Below are 16,507 nucleotides of genomic sequence, written 5' to 3' on the forward strand. Positions count from 1 at the left end.
TTAAGGGCAATGTTTTAGAATTATGCATTGGATGTAGGCTTGGTAAAAGCCATCGTCTTCCATTTGACAATAATAATAACCGTTGTTCTTCGCCTTTAGATCGTATTCATTGTGATCTTTAGGGACCTTCCCCAATTTTATCAAAATCAGGATACTGTTACTATGTTGTTTTTATTGATGACTACTCTAGATTTAGTTGGATTTATCATTTGAAGTTAAAATCTGACTTCTATGATGTTTTCATTTCATTCCAAAAATTTGTCGAGACTCAATTTGCTAGACCTATTAAATCATTTCAATGTGATGGAGGCACAGAATTCACCAATAATAGATTTCGATCTCATTTGTCCAATTGTGGTATTGCTATTTGTATTTCTTGTCCTTATACTCCAAGTCAAAATGGTGTAGCTGAACGTAAGTATCGTCACATTGCTGAAACAGGTTTAACTCTTTTGTCTCATTCTATCGTTCTTCTTATTTTTTGAGTTGTGGCTTTTTCTACAGCTTGTTATCTCATTAACCGGCTCCCTTCACAAGCCCTTGATGGCAAATCACCGTAAAAACTCCTTTATGGTAAATCACCTTCCTACTCTACTCTTCGTACCTTTGGAAGTCTTTGTTTTCCATATTTGCGAGATTACGCTTCTCACAAGTTTTCTCTACAATCTGCAGCTTGTATTTTTGTCGGATATACCCATCTTCATAAAGGTTTTCGATGCCTAGATCGTAAGACTAATCGTGTTTATATTTCACGTCATGTGCAATTTTATGAACATATTTTTCCATTTGCTAGTACCGTTGTAACATCCCAAAATTTTCTAGTAAAGATTTTCAATATTTTAGGGAGTTTGTTTTTAATTTTAGGGACTTAATTTAATGATAAAATAAATATTATTAGGGATTGTAATTAAAAATAATATTATGGGGATTGAAAATGCAATTTTATAATTGCATATTTGCTCAAGGGTTAAAAGTGCAATTTTATAAACAAAGAAATAATTGCATATGTAGTCCAAGGTCTAAAGATGTAATTTTAAAATCCAATCAAATGATTGCACATTATCATAGAGGTTATATGTGCAATTTCATAAATTACACACTTAATCCCTACCATCAACTATAAATAGAGGATAGTTGTGAAATGTGACATACCATTTTTCCCATCATTTTCACTCCTTAAGGTATGTTTTTTCATTGATTTAATTATTTTAAATTTTTCTTTAGTTAATTATTTAATTAGTTTATAAATAGGAATTAAAATTTGTTGCTTAGGGTTCTTTAGTAATTGATACAAGATAATATTATAGTTAAGTTTAATTAATAAAATCAAAGAAGATAAATTATAATTTTTCCATTTCAAAATCTTAACTTTGGAAATTTTAAAACTTATATAAACTAGCTGAAGATATATTGAGTTTTAGTTTACTTAGTTTACATTATTAAGGATTGTATAAAATAGTTTTGGGGGAAATATAGAGAGTAAGGAAGAAGTGAGTAGGGATAGAAAATAACTTGGTATAATAATTATTAATATCATCATGATAATGGATATGAAAATTGGGCCACTACTATATTTATATGAGTGGTAAATTCAAATGAGAAGAAAGATAACAATTAGAACTTGATGCTTAAACTTAAATTATTTTGATCTAGTTGTGTGATAAGTTGTGAAGAATTTTTTTTATAATGCATAGTATCAATGGTGAGATATGATGGAAATGAGGTAAAGAAAAATATGGATTGAATAAGAATATTTACTAATGGGTATGGATGTATATATATACTTGTGTTAACTGAAATGAAAAGTGAATCAAGCATGAAATGGGAAAGTAATATGGTAGTGTATTGGCTAACTTAAATTGTACATGTAATAATTTTATGGAATTTAGTTAATGACGATAACAAGAATTTCATTTATATTATTAATGTTATTATTATTACTACTAGTTGACAATAAACTAGTATCATTATTTTTATTAGGAGTATGCTATTAAATAATCTATATTATCTTATAAGTTTAGTTTAGATGTGATGCTCGGGAAATAATAAGATAAGATATGAGTAATGTAGACATTATTGTGTTAATGCAGATATTGGTCTAGGAAATCGAGAAAAATGTAAATATTGATGTTTTTCCAACTACAGTGCAAAATACATTAATATGTGTAAATATGTATTTATATGTGGTTGTTTCTTTTACTACGTGAATGGTAGTATATTACATGTGCATTGAGTTTATTTGGAAAACGTAGGAATTACTACGTTTTCAAAATCATGCATACTTGTGTGGTCATGTTGATTGAGTTGCAGTTGAAAATTTTGAATGTGAATCCTATTATAGATATACCGTACTATTGTGTCCGAATAACTGTAACGCTTTGAGGCTCCTGATGGTCATTAATGGTAGCCAAGGATAGGGTATTGGGAGTTTGACGCCTGTATATAGGCAATGCCAGGAGGTCCCTTTGTGGCTTTAGGACTGCGGATAGGCACATTGAGAGTTGTATATATGTAGGCCAGACCTTGAATTTGTATGTATGATATATTGATGTGGCATCCCGAGTCTCGATGGGCAATGATGGATGCGTTGATATTGGTTTGTGCGCAGGAAAAAAGGCCATGTTATTCTGAACTCATACGGTACACTATAATAGGGATTTGGGCCCATGTATATTTGGCATGCATCATTGCATCATCATATTTACTAAACTTTATGGTTCACGTTTTGTATTTTGTACTGTAGATGTCACCACGAAAGATTGAAATTGTCCGAACCACCAGACATGCAGAAATTATTGAGGACCTCAGAGCTATACATGTTACATGTAGACGTACCCACAATACACGTTTTTATACGGTGATCGATGAGGAAGAAGAGATTGAAACTTTTGAAGATGGGAAGGATTTTGTAATGATAATGATTGATGTTTACGATTTGGTCACTTGTCGTTATGTAAATACCATAATGTATGTGGAGTAAACAGCAAGTGGTATTGTGTAAAATAGGAAAATGATGCCTAGTAAAAGAGGGTAGTAAAGATGAAATAATTTTGACAAACTTTGATATACCGCCATATCAGCCTACTGTAGAATAGATTTATAGGAAACTTTTGAAGAATCTGCAGACATTTCTTTTGATAAATTTTTTTCGATATTCATATGACTAAGGTGTAATGAGGTGTATTTTGTAAAACAAAATTCTCTTTTGGTATAATATAAACTTGGTGGTTATTTTAATTCTTTATATTCTGAAATTTGATTTCCTTTATATGTTTTGATTTTACTGCAAAATATTTGATATGGTTTTTAATCTAAGGATAAAGATAAATAAATTAGGAAAATTAAGAGTAGTGCGTCATAACCTTTAATGCAACGGACCTCGTGTCTGCTTGACATTATAATTTTTTTAGAATTTTCTGACATTGGTTCTAATCAACCACATGAGCCTTCTACAGGTACATCAAGTGTACAAGAGTCCCGTCTTAAATGCAATGATCCCCTCTCTCTTTTCCCCCACAACATAACTCTTCGGTTACTTCCTTGCTTCTCTTCGAAAATCCAAGTCCTCCAATACAACCTGAAATATCTGCACCTGTGTGCCTGGTTCAATTCCATCCCTATGACTACTTGAGCAAAAGTAGGTATTTTCAAACCAAAAACGTATCATGTATTGTCTCATGTTCCTTCTTCATTAACCTTTCAGGCTTTAATTGCTCTTAAAGAACCATGAGGTTTTAAGTTCGCTATCAAACACCCCGAGTGGTTATCTACAATGGACGACGAAATTAGTGCATTGAAGAACAACGATACATGGGTTCTTGTACCTCGTCCAAAGAAGCGTCACAAGGCACGTCTTGTAGCTCAAGGGTTCTCTCAGGTACACGGATTGGATTTTGAGGATACATTTATTCTAGTGGTACGACCAGCTACAGCTCGGCTCATCCTATCTTTAAAAACTATTTTAGGTTGGTATTTGCATCAACTTGATGTTAAAAATGCCTTTCTACATGGATACTTGACAGAGGAAGTCTATATGGAGCAGCAACCTTGGCTATATTGATTCTGTTCACCCAACTCATGTTTGCAGATTAAAACGATCATTATATAGTTTGAAACAAGCTCCACGTGCTTGGTTTCAACATTTTTAGCCAATTTCTCTTCAAAATTGGTTTTCATTCTAGCCAAGCAGATTCCTCTTTATTTATTCTGCATTCTGACATGTGCACTATTTATTTGCTCTTGTACGTGGATGATATGGTCACTACAGGTAACAATCCTTCCATGGTATAAGCTCTTATCATGCAAATATCAAAGGAATTTTCTATGAAAGATCTTGGCAGTCGACATTATTTTCTTGGTGTTGAAGTCCAACGTAATGACAAGGACCTCTTTTTAAGTCAAGTAAAGTATGCACTTGATCTTCTTGAGCGAGCAAATATGACAGATTGTAAAACGATATCTTCTCCATTTGTTGTTGGTCATCACCTTACTGCTAATGGAGAGTCATTTTTTGATCCCACTCATTTTCGTTGCTTAGCAGGAGCTTTGCAATATTTGACTATTACACGGCTAGATTTGTCTTATAGTGTGAATTCCATTTACCAATTTATGCATGCACCCATTGTTGAGCATTTCAAATCTCTGAAACGTATTTTACGCTACGTGAAGGGTAGATTTTATTATGGACTTCAACTTTCTGAATCATCTTCTCCTAAACTAACAGCCTACTCAGATGCTGATTGGGCTGATTGTCCTGACACTAGGCGGTCTACTATGGGCTATGCTATATTTTTTGGTGACAACCTGATCTCTTGGTGTTCAAAGAAACAAACAACTGTGTCTAGATCAAGCATCGAAGCTGAATATTGCTCTCTTGCAGTTGCTGCAGCTGAAATTGCTTGGATTATTCAGTTGTTACGCAATCTTCCCATTCATCTTCCGGTTCCACCTTGTGTCTTATGTGATAACAAAAGCGCTATTTTTATAGTTCAAAATCCAGTCACTTGCCCACGGTCCAATATATTCCCATAGATTATCACTTCGTGCACGAGTTGGTGTCTCAAAACAAGCTCACACTCCAGTTCGTTCCCCCCAAACTACAACTTGCAGATATATTTACCAAGGGTCTCTCGAAGCCTTTACTTCTATTATTTTGCAACAAGTTGAGCGTGACTCCTTCAGCCATGCTCACGTTGAGGGAGGGTGTTAAGCAAAATCAATCTTCCTCATCTTTGTAAGAGGATCCGCTACTTCAAACTGTTTAGATAGATATTTGTATATCTCATGCATATCTCAAGTTGATAAGATTGTATTGTAAATTGATTTTTTATTGCCTATTTAATACAATCCAACTATGAACTGAATTTAGTCGTGGACTTTAAAATCTGTTCACTTATAAATTATGTATAAAAAATTCAAATCACATTTTATACACACATTTTGAGAAATTCAGGATCTATATAATTTAAACTATTTTTAATCACTTCCCAAACAAGATGAGTTAGTCTTTATGAAAACAAACAATGCTTCTATGTTTTGGCCATTGATTCAAATTGGAAAATCACTTAGCTCTACAAATTGTAAATTGGACTACGTCATAGAATATTGAATGTTTTAAATATTGATATTGTTTGTGAAACACAAGTCCTCAACTTATTGCTCCAATAGCAAGTTAGTCCTAAATTTTTTAATAAAGTGAATTGATTTCCAACTTCCCATTACAATTGATTGTCACCATCATCGTCCACACCTTTGTTAAGCTTGTATATGAAGATCTCATAGAAGCATATTTCCCTTCAAAATTTTTAGTACATACTTAGAGGTTGTTTAGTGGGGTTTAAAATTAGATTTTTAATAGATTTTTAATAAAAGTTTTTGAAATATGTGGTTGAAAAGTTGTGAGACCCATAAAAAGATATGACTAATATTGATTGTTTGACTTTGACTCAAATTATATTCTAAACCAAACAGGATCTTAAATTGATAAGCAAAACTCAGCTCATAAAATTGAACACGTGAATACAACAAAACAATTTTATAAAGATTTAGATAGTCTCCTTTCAATGAAGATGGATTGTACAACTATGCCCCTTCTTAGTGTAGCTAAAAAAAAAAAAGAAAGGATCTTTAATAAATTTTGACAAAAATTGATAAAATGTATGTTAAAAAAACTGTGAATTCTATAAAATATATAATTAAATTAGTTGTTAATTTTGATTTAAATTTTACTTCATACCACACATGAGCTATAAGAGCATATCCAACTTCGAACCATTGCATCATGTGCAACACTATTCATTTGAACCATTTTGCACTAAATTGGTTGAATACGTTTTTATCATTCTCTTCCACTTTGCACCAATTTTTTTAAGGGTATATTTGTCCATTTGTTATACTATAAACTTTAATTCTAAATTTAACTATATTATTATTATTATTATTATTATTATTATTATTATTATTATTATTATTATTTGTTGTAATACATTTTAATCATTTAATCAATAATAATTAATTGTTAATACCATTTCGACTTTGTAATATCACGATATTACGATTCGAAACGTATTACACTCTTTTTTAGTGTTATGATTTAATACTTTCTTAATTGTTGTATTTCTATTAATTGTACAACGTTTTTTAAATTTATAATGAATTTAATATTTTTATTAACTAAACGTAATTATTTATTTAATAATTTATGTTGTAATAAAATAAATAAATAAATAAATCATGAGATACATCAATTGTTAAGAACTAAAAAAATGAAGAAAATTATTAAACATTATTTATCCGGTGTAACTTTTGATGTAATGGGTTGAAAATGATTTTCTATTTGGTGTAAGATTTATTGCACAATTTGATACAAAATGATGTAAATTTTGGTTCACGTCTAACTAGGGACCTTAAGAAAAAAAGAAAAAAGAAAAAAAAGACTTTCTTCGGTTTTAAAAGTTAATTTGTTATTGGAACAATAGATTGGGACCAATCATTCAATTTTACCAAAAAGTTTTCTAATAACGAACCATATAAAAAAAAGGAAAAAATAAAAGGCTTAAGAACTTTAAGACGACCAGTAAATCTTACACGGCAGGCTTTTGCTTTTTATTAGCTGAGACAGTTTGATTATTCAATTGAAGCAAACGGAAAGTCGACCAAAATTATATTCTCCTGATCATAAGTTCAATTGACTTCGTGAGAGGAGGAGAGGCTGTATGGTTGGTTATTTTTGCTTAATTTTGGACAGTATATGAGATTTTAGTCAATTGAATTATAGGGTTTTGGAGAATATGAAAAAGGCAATGGAGAGTTTGCAAGATCTGATCGAGGAAGCTAAGACTCGAACCATTTATTGGGCTCTCTGTATATTTGCCGTCTCTTACTTCTTGACACGTGAGCTCCTAAATTTTCTTCTTTTTTCATAAAATCTAAAAGTTATTTATGTTGGTTAATTTCTGAATTTGGAATATGTCAGTGTTTCATTTTTTTAGCCTGTATGGGTTCTATGCTGATAAATTGATTTGTAAAGTGAGAAAACTATGGAATTTAAGTTTTAATTTGAAAGCAATTCTATATTTGGTTTCTTTTTATGGTTCCAATGCAATGTTTATTTGCTGGTTTCATGGATTTAGTATTATTAATTTAGTAATATTCAAAACGAAGCTAGGCCGGATATTAATGTTTCTGGATTATGTAAGGACTGTTCAGCAAGCCAATGTATTCTGATATTAATTAGCTAAATTCCCTTTTGCAATTGAGGCTCATGATACTGTTGAGTAGCTTCTAATATAGGCAGCAATTACTCAAAACCGGGTACTTTTCTACTGTACTTCTAGATTCCTTGGGCTTAACGGACAGATTTTGGGTTTAGTTGAACTACTTTCATACCCGTGATCCCTAGTTGACATGAATCCTTAATGAGTAGGAAGCTCAATGGCTTCTATTTTCTTTTCCCTTTTTAATTCTTTTACCGATTAGTTTAATCAGAACAAATTTGCGCATTACTTGTTATGGTAACTTTCAGTGTTTTTCTCTTTTTCCTTTCAACACAAGCAATCTGGATATTTGGTTATTTTTGTTGGGATCTTTGATTGCAACTATGCTTCTCTGCTTGCTACGATGGCATTAAATATTATCCCGAAGTTTCTAAATCACAAATGTTGATTGCAGATACAAGTAAAGCAATGTTGATGAATATACCCATTGCTGTACTCCTGGTTTCTGGGCTAAGAATATTATTTAATAAAGTGGAATTCCGATGGAAGGTTCACAATGCTCGACCTCTTTCCTACTTGTCGCACTTAGAAAAGAAGCAGAGTTCTCCTAATGATTCTCGTCTTTCTACCGTGCCTCCTCCATCAAAATGGAAGAGAAATATAAACTCTCCTGCTGTAGAGGCTGCTATGCAGGATTTTATTAAAAAGCTCTTGCAAGATTTTGTCGTAAATTTATGGTATTCTGATATTACACCTGACAAAGAGGTGCCTGAGCTTATACACGCCATAATCATGGATGTTCTTGGTGAAGTATCTGGAAGAGTCAAAGAAGTAAACCTTGTTGAGCTTCTGACAAGGTACTTTCTAGTTGCATCTTTATAGCATGTTATTGTTAAGCTTAGAAGTTATTTCTCCCTCCAAATATGCTTCAAAGTTACTTTTTTTGGCATCAAAGATTGCTTTTGTAGAAAGAAAGTATTTACTTCTCTGAAAAGTACTTCTACTACGTTTTGATCTTGGCAAAATATGATCTAATTACAACTTTATCTCCCTGTAGTCTGTACTGTGAGTCTGTGAAGGCGTTAAAATTGTGTGAGTTTGTGAATAATTTGTTCCTTGAGTTATTGAACCCAGTCTTTTCCATTTATCCAGGGATGTAGTAGATCTGATTGGAGAACACCTGGATCTTTTCAGAAGAAACCAGGCTGCAATTGGCGTGGATGTTATGGGAACATTGTCTTCTGAAAAACGGGATGAAAGATTAAAACATCATCTTTTGGTTTCTAAGGAGCTTCATCCTGCTTTGATATCTTCAGAGTGTGAGTACAAGGTGTAGAAGTGTTCTTAAACAAAAGAAATAGTTTTACAAGTTTTGTTCATTTTGTTTTGTTTGTTATTTTGCCTGTTATCTAATGATTTTTAATCATAGGTACTTCAGCGGCTCATGAGTGGACTTTTAGCTGTTGTTCTAAGACCTAGGGAGGCACAATGCCCTCTGGTTCGGTGCATTGCTAGAGAACTTTTAACTTGCTTGGTAATGGAACCTATTATGAATTTTGCAAGCCCAGTGTAAGATGTCATTTTTCTAGTTGTTTATAAACTTCAGTTTCATTATATTCCACTTCCTGTGTGCAAGATCTGTAAATTTCAAGTTGCATCAGGTCACAGTTAACGCATTAGTTTTTAAAGGTGGCTAACAATATATCTTTTCTGCTTCCGCATAATATATTTACCACATTGTAATATTGTATAGTTTTTCTTTTCTCCTCTGTTGTTTTTCAACTTGACCTGTCCTCTCTATCTGGTACCCATGCTTTCTTGTTGATTTGGTTTCATCATATTGAGGGGTTTTTTTTTTTTGACAAAACTTTTGATAAACGTTTTTTGAGTTTGATGAAATTTTGTAGGTCCTACAAAATATGTTTTTAAGTTATGTTGTTAAAATTAATGTTTGACCAGTTGAAAAGTTCATAAAATTTTAGAAAAGTTATATCAAACAAGCACCATACAAGGTTTCTTTCAAACACTCGTGTAGTTATGCCAGTGCAATTCTGTTAACTGAACACTAAAAGTTAAATGATGATAACTCCTGCACTTCTTTTTACTGTGATTTCGTCTTTTGAGAATAGAAGTATGATGTTTTCTGATTAACAAATCTACTGCACTTATGCTGCTGAATAATTTATATAAATTAGGATGGAATGGAGACATTGTAAGTATTGTTGACAGCTGTATTGTGTGGGCTAGAACAATCACCAAAGAGGCTCATCATTTCCCCTAATCTCTCTAGCTCGTGCAACATGTAATTGCTCTATGGGTTATACTAGTATAAAGTGCATCTGAAGGGCCTCCTTTTGGAACATGTGAATGGCCTTCAATGTTATCAATGAAACCCACAATCACCTTCGACATATCATCTTAGTTTGCTACTTCATAAACTTCAAGATTACTTGCTCTACTTCTGTAGAAACCCTTCTCTTGTAAGAGTTGATGAATTGACAATAACATGGTCCCATATCTTGCTGTCTGTCCATAACATTGCCAATTACTCCAAATCTAATGATACAAGGGGAACTGCATCCTTTCTGCAGTTTTAAAACTTAAATAGGTTAGGTTAAGATGCAGTAGTCCATCTTGCACTTTTCGTAAAAATATTTTGAATGAGAGCATGTTTGGTAGGGATTTTAATCCAATTAACATCAATTTTTTGACTGTTATTTCACTATTCCAGACGTCATTTTTGAATTCTTCTCTCACAAGTAGTACCCACTTTATCTCTAACGATCCAAAAATCAATTAATAAAATCCCTACCAAACAAGCACTAAATTGGTTTTGAATTAATAAATCTCATAGTTTTATGTAATTCTTCCCATGTACATGATAGTACTTCCAAGTTTATAGATCATCTGTTCTACATTTTTTTTAATGTCAAACGTGATTAGGTCATTATCAAATGGGAAACTAATGTATTCAATTCACTAATGTTATCAGTCATGGTTTATACAAAAGGACATAGGAGTACATTTGGGTGGGCTTATAAGTTAATAGCTCATTGTTTTGGTCCTGATCTGTGATAATACTTTTAGACAGAGATTGTGCTATCTGTAGTTATAGTCCCTATTAAGATCTACATGAGTTTTTGAAGATTTTGTCACACTACATGTTCCACATCACTGGAAATCACCTTATGGACGACAATTGCTCAACTATGCATTTTATTCACCAAGTTACGAGTCCATTCAGGAATGTGATCATTTTGACACTTTTTCCAGGTATATTAATGAGTTGATTGAATACATTTTCCTCACTAACAAGGATGAGGGGTTTAAGGGTTCTGGTGCTGAACAGTCACCTGTCCATGGTAATGCCGTTTCTGCTGCACATGGTCAAAGCAGTGAATCTGCTTTGAGGAAAAATGTAACTGCTCTCAAAAAAGGGACTGACATGGATCTACCTCAAAATGATGATAAAAAGGAGTTATGGTCACATGCTTCTAGAAGTTCTGTATCAAATACAATTCAGGGCGAGTCTGCCCACCAGCGGCCTTCTGACTGGGCTCGAGTGCTTGAGGCAGCAACCCAGAGAAGAACAGAAGTTCTCATGCCTGAAAATCTTGAAAACATGTGGACAATTGGAAGAAACTACAAACAGAAACTCCAGAAGAATACTGCCAGAGGACCTCAGGTTGCTCGAGCAAAAATTACAGACAACAGTTTCATGCCTAGAAAGGATTTAGTGACAGAAGTAACAATTCAAAAGCCTGAAAAATCTAGCATAATGGAAGATAAAGCACTGATTCAAGCACCACCAAGGCCTCAACCAGATACTGTACTTGATCAGGATCTTATTAAGCGAGTTTATTCTAAGAGAGGCTCTATTGCTGATGAAGCTGAGAATTATGGTTCTGTTTTTCCTCATGAAAATAGAAATCAGCTTAAAAAGTCAAATAGCACTTCTGATTTGACAGTTCAACTGAACATGGAAGGCATTTTTGCTAGCAGAGGTGGAATTCCCATCATTTCAGAATTTTATAATCCAAATGTTAGCAGGGACAATGTATATAGCATCAAGAGCGCCTCGGATATGTTGGTCCGCAGTGAGGAACTGCATGATCCGAAACTAAGGTGCCGGGTAGGACAAATTATTTTCCTTTTCTTTCCAGGTTCTTGAAGTGTATGTGGACTGTTTACAGCTTAAAAAATGCTTATGTAATTCCAGATGTTAATAGAAGCTGCTTCATGATCCATGCGCTGTACAATTATTCCTCGGTTTCAACACGAGGGTTTCGCTTCTTTTCATCTATCCGGATTTTGTTAACCATTGAGGGTGGTTTGAAAAATTTTGTCCTCCATTTCTGTAAAATTTACGTACATGATCAATCACTTGGGAGAAGAATATTATTGTAACAATAACCCTCTTCATAGTGTGAGATGGATTTATTGCCTTAGTTTTCATGTTCTGCTATTTTAATTTTTTAAATGGGGGCGAATCTAGTTGTTTTAGTTAGTCATCTGATGACACCATCATTGACCATATATTCATGTCGTTCCAGGTTATTGGAGCATACTTTGAGAAACATGGCTCAAAATCTTTTGCAGTTTACAGAATTGCTGTGATGGATGCTAACATCAGGTGGTTTGTGAAAAGAAGGTCTGAATGTTACTTCCACTTTTAATCAATAAACATTTCTCTGCTTGAAATAATTGTCCTGTATATTGATCTAATTTAGTCCAGCCTCAGTGCAAGATCCATAATTAGATCAGGGTCCCTCTTCTTTCCTATTCGGTTGATAATTCTATTTTGTGGCTTTGTTTGCAGATATCGAAATTTTGAGAGATTGCATCGGCATCTTAAGGACATCCCTAATTATACATTACATTTACCTCCCAAAAGGATATTCTCATCAAGCACAGAGGACGCTTTTGTCCATCAGCGTTGTATTCAGCTTGACAAGTATCTCCAAGTATGCTCACCTGTACTTTGCATGTTGCTATAGACTTTCCATTATTAGCCATTTTAATTACACTGCCTTTCCCAGGATCTGTTGTCAATTGCCAATGTTGCTGAACAACATGAAGTATGGGATTTTTTGAGCCCCTCTTCCAAGGTTTGTATTTGTTCTGTTGAAAACAATTCATCACCTCTAGCTTCTTTCTAATGCAAGATTAATTTGTGTTTTTTCATCATTCAAGAATTACTCGTTCGAGAAATCGTCTTCCGTGATGAGAACTCTGGCAGGTATGTGGCTTCTGTTATTGGATTCGGTCTTCTGTTATAATTGGAGTCAGTAGTCTGGACATTGTTCTTTCAAGTACCCAATATGCATCTTGATCGTGAATTACGATCTAAGGTGGCCCATGACAGTTTTATTAGGTTTTTGATGAAGATAGAAAGGAAGTTGTTAGGTGTCTTGAAATTCTATCTAGTTGTTATTATACCGTTTGTCTGAAATAGACTAACTTCTTTAAGTGATCAGTCTTGTCCTTGGAAGTTATGGTCGCAGCACATTGTCTTGGTGCTTACGAGGAAGAAATTTTAAATGCATGAATATTTGTTGGTACCCTTGACTCATAGTTTTTTGTTTTCTTTCAACAAAACAGTTAATGTGGACGATGCTATGGATGACATTGCACGCCAGATTAAAGGTAGTTTAGTGCGGACAGTTGTTGGTTCACCCTCCACTTCTCATGAACCAGCTTCTTCAGTTACAAACAGGAACTTGTCCTGGAATTCTGATGATATTCACAAACTGTGTTCGAGGCAAAGTGCCTCGGAGTCGATTAACAGTTTTTCTGATAACGAGGAAAGTGAAAAGGATGTAAACCATGGGCCAGAGAAAGTAAATTCTTCAGCACAAGCGAATGGGTGGCATTCTGACAATGAATTGGACTTAAATGGGCTTCCACCAAGGGTTGTTAAACGCAATGAAGATGTGCAAAACTTGGATTCTGATATAATAGGTGGTTTGAGAGTGAGCAGATTTCCAGAGGCAAGTGTAGCATCATCATCAGTTGATAAAGAGGATAAAATAGAGGTGCCTCCTGAGGTAATGTGCATTTGGTAGAGTAGTTTGTAATAACCTCTTTTCTTTTTGTAAGCTCTTTTCTTTTTGTTTTTTATTCATTCTTCTTTTTCTACTCTGATTATTGACCAAAGTAACACTGGGAGTGATTATCTCAACCCCATTCCCCCCTTTATCTCCCTTCTTTTTCATAGGAATTGATTTGTAAGCTCAAATCCTTGTAGTTGTCTATAATCCTTTGAGGCGTGATAAGTTTTAGCTGCATTTTTTATAACATGCTGCTGCTTGGAATGTTTGTACTGTCATTAGTTTTATTTCCAATTACGCATATGGACTTATTCCAAACCTGGTGATACTTGAAAATGTATTGATTAATCTGTAATTATTATCCTCTAGAAGAACTTTCTGAAAAAAGTCTTTTTTTTTGGGTGTTTGTGATGTTTGTTTTGAGACATGGCAAAGAGTTTGTTTCACAAAAATTTGATAATTGATAGAGAATAGAAAATTGATCATAACCATTCCAGCTATTGAATATTTCTCAACTTTATTTGTAAAATGTTAATTCTGGTTTACATCATACCCTGGTCCCGCCAAGGGTGCCTTTCTTTTCTTTTTTTGTCATTGGGCCCATGAATGTACTGTTTCTATGGACTAAAGCCAATGACCTAAAGGTTGTCCCCACTCATTACACCTAGATCCTGAGGCACTCCCATCCCCTCATACTTTATTCTATTTCTACACCATTGAATAGATGTTTTCGGTAATGCCAATTCTAACTGATGTTTTTCTTTGCAGTGGACACCACCTAATTTAAGTGTTCCTGTTCTGAATTTAGTTGACAAGTTATTTCTGCTCAAGAGAAGAGGCTGGCTAAGGTGATTTTAGGTTTTGCTAGCTTCTGTATTTGTGAAGTATTTTTAGCTAATAATCAAATGCCTTGTAGTTGAACTTGGAAGGGTACTTATAGTCTGGGAAGGATGCAGGGAACATTAGAGCTGTAAAAGGATTACATGGTTTTAAAACGAGCATTTATGGCTTCCACCGTCTATGTTCTTCTCTTTCTCCTTCTCCTTCCTCCGCCCAATATTTCCTTAACACAATGGCACATCAGTGGAGAGGAGAAAAAGAAAATGAGCAAAGAAATAATTACTTTTAGTATGAAATGGTAAGCTTGTCTGACGTGGTCAGGTATTAAGGAAGGGGGTTTGATCTTTGGGACCTCCCAGCCCATGTTGGACAGCTTAGCTGTTGAACCAACTCTTTGGGGATATGGATGAGACCTTTCTTCAAGAAATATTCACAAATAATAGGTGATGTAGTTGCAAACATGCAATTGAACTTGTGATATCTTTGTAATTCTAGTTTATTGAATTGGAAATCTTCCATTCTCGATGGCTTGGTCTTATCATATTTGAGCGACTCTTTTTTCTTTCAATTATTGTTTTGTTTTTGGGTTTGATACTTATGTATTAACAATTGATATCCATTTGTTGTCAGTTTATTTTCTCTTCCCTTTCAAATAGATGCTATTGAAAACAAAACACAAAGTGGGTTTTTATGATTGTGCTTCCTTTATTACAACTTTGTGGGACACCCATCACGTTTGAGTACAATGGACCAATAGTGCTGTGTTGTCATAGTGCTGGTGTAAAAAAAATTCCTGACATCTTTATTCTTCTAATTTTCAAAATGCCCAGATTTAATTGTTTGGTCTTGAACAGATAATTTTAGTTGTGGATGGAATTTGTCTAGTTTGAAGCAACATTGAACTTTATCTTACAGATCCTGGTGAAATGTTAGATTCTTGAATGAGTAAAACTGAATGGACTTTGAATCAGCCGTCTATCGAGCATGAGTTGTGGAAATCTTTTATGTGATTTGAGGATGCAAATTCTGGTTGTCTGACCGTGCCACAGAGACAAAAATTTGGTTAGAGACACAGAGTGAATTAATCAAATTTGTGGAGCTTCTTTGAAATTTTGCCTACCTCGAGATTGAGAAATTGATGGAACTGCTTGGATTTTCATGTACTAAAACCATGCTATACATTCAGTATCATTCCTTAAAACACTCCCTTTTTGTGGTTAATTGCAGACGGCAGGTCTTTTGGATATCAAAGCAAATACTGCAGTTAGTTATGGAAGATGCCATTGATGACTGGCTATTAAGGCAAATTCATTGTCTCAGGAGAGAAGATAATATCGCTCAGGGAATACGATGGATCCAGGATGTGAGTGAAATGTCTTCACTGCTATCCATCCAATCTGTCAAATTTCCCTTTTCATTTCATTTTTCTGGAATCTGTTTCGCATATGAACTTGCTGGATCCTGTTTCTTGATTGAGTTCTTCATTTTAGGTTATCTGGCCCAATGGTACATTCTTCCGGCCGTTAAGTACTCGAACTGAACTTGAATGTCAAGAAAATGAGAGATTTCAGCTAACTATGAGGCAACAAGGCGAAAGTAGCGTCTCCAAACTGGGAACATTTGAGGAACAGCTTGAAGCTTCTCGCAGGGCCAGGGATGTGGAAAAAATAATTTTCAGTGAGTTTTTTTCCACCTGGTTACAGATCCTACATATGATATTCTCGATACATGTTTGATGTTTGAGAACAAAGAGAAGCTAGATTGTGATTTTTATTCAGCTTTTTTTATTCTTCTTCTTCTCTCTCTTTTTTCTGGAAGTTCTTTGAAAGTTTTCTGAGCAGTGATCTGTTTCTTGTTATTATTTTTGTGCCTTTGTTTCCATAAAGATCTGTAAAGCTTCTT

General features: G+C 34.0%; 1 protein-coding gene across 2 annotated transcripts; it reads left to right on the forward strand.

Annotated features, from left to right (window-relative positions):
• The first annotated feature begins 7,059 nt into the window (after window positions 1-7,059).
• LOC111384179 lies at window positions 7,060-16,411 on the forward strand. Of its 2 annotated transcripts, none has more exons than XM_023008440.1 (13): window positions 7,060-7,392; window positions 8,170-8,572; window positions 8,868-9,045; window positions 9,154-9,284; window positions 10,989-11,847; window positions 12,269-12,366; window positions 12,535-12,679; window positions 12,755-12,823; window positions 12,909-12,954; window positions 13,317-13,762; window positions 14,534-14,613; window positions 15,833-15,968; window positions 16,096-16,411. In XM_023008440.1, exons 1-13 carry the CDS (start codon window positions 7,290-7,292, stop codon window positions 16,339-16,341), a joined length of 2,940 nt encoding a protein of 979 aa, XP_022864208.1. In that variant the 5' UTR covers window positions 7,060-7,289; the 3' UTR covers window positions 16,342-16,411. The 2 variants fall into 2 exon arrangements, with proteins under 2 accessions (XP_022864208.1, XP_022864206.1); XM_023008438.1 differs by having other exon boundaries at window positions 9,145-9,284; window positions 16,096-16,407.
• The last annotated feature ends 96 nt before the right edge of the window (window positions 16,412-16,507 follow it).

Source organism: Olea europaea, unplaced genomic scaffold, assembly GCF_002742605.1.
Source record: "Olea europaea var. sylvestris unplaced genomic scaffold, O_europaea_v1 scaffold2863, whole genome shotgun sequence".
Classification (NCBI taxonomy): domain Eukaryota; kingdom Viridiplantae; phylum Streptophyta; class Magnoliopsida; order Lamiales; family Oleaceae; genus Olea; species Olea europaea.

Excerpts from the sequence above, each read along its gene's own strand:
- LOC111384179 (XM_023008438.1), top strand. The coding sequence starts at position 7,290 with ATGAAAAAGGCAATGGAGAGTTTGCAAGATCTGATCGAGGAAGCTAAG. Across the intron at positions 12,955-13,316 it reads CGTGATGAGAACTCTGGCAG|TTAATGTGGACGATGCTATG; the intron begins GTATGTGGCTTC and ends TCAACAAAACAG. Across the intron at positions 15,969-16,095 it reads GAATACGATGGATCCAGGAT|GTTATCTGGCCCAATGGTAC; the intron begins GTGAGTGAAATG and ends TCTTCATTTTAG.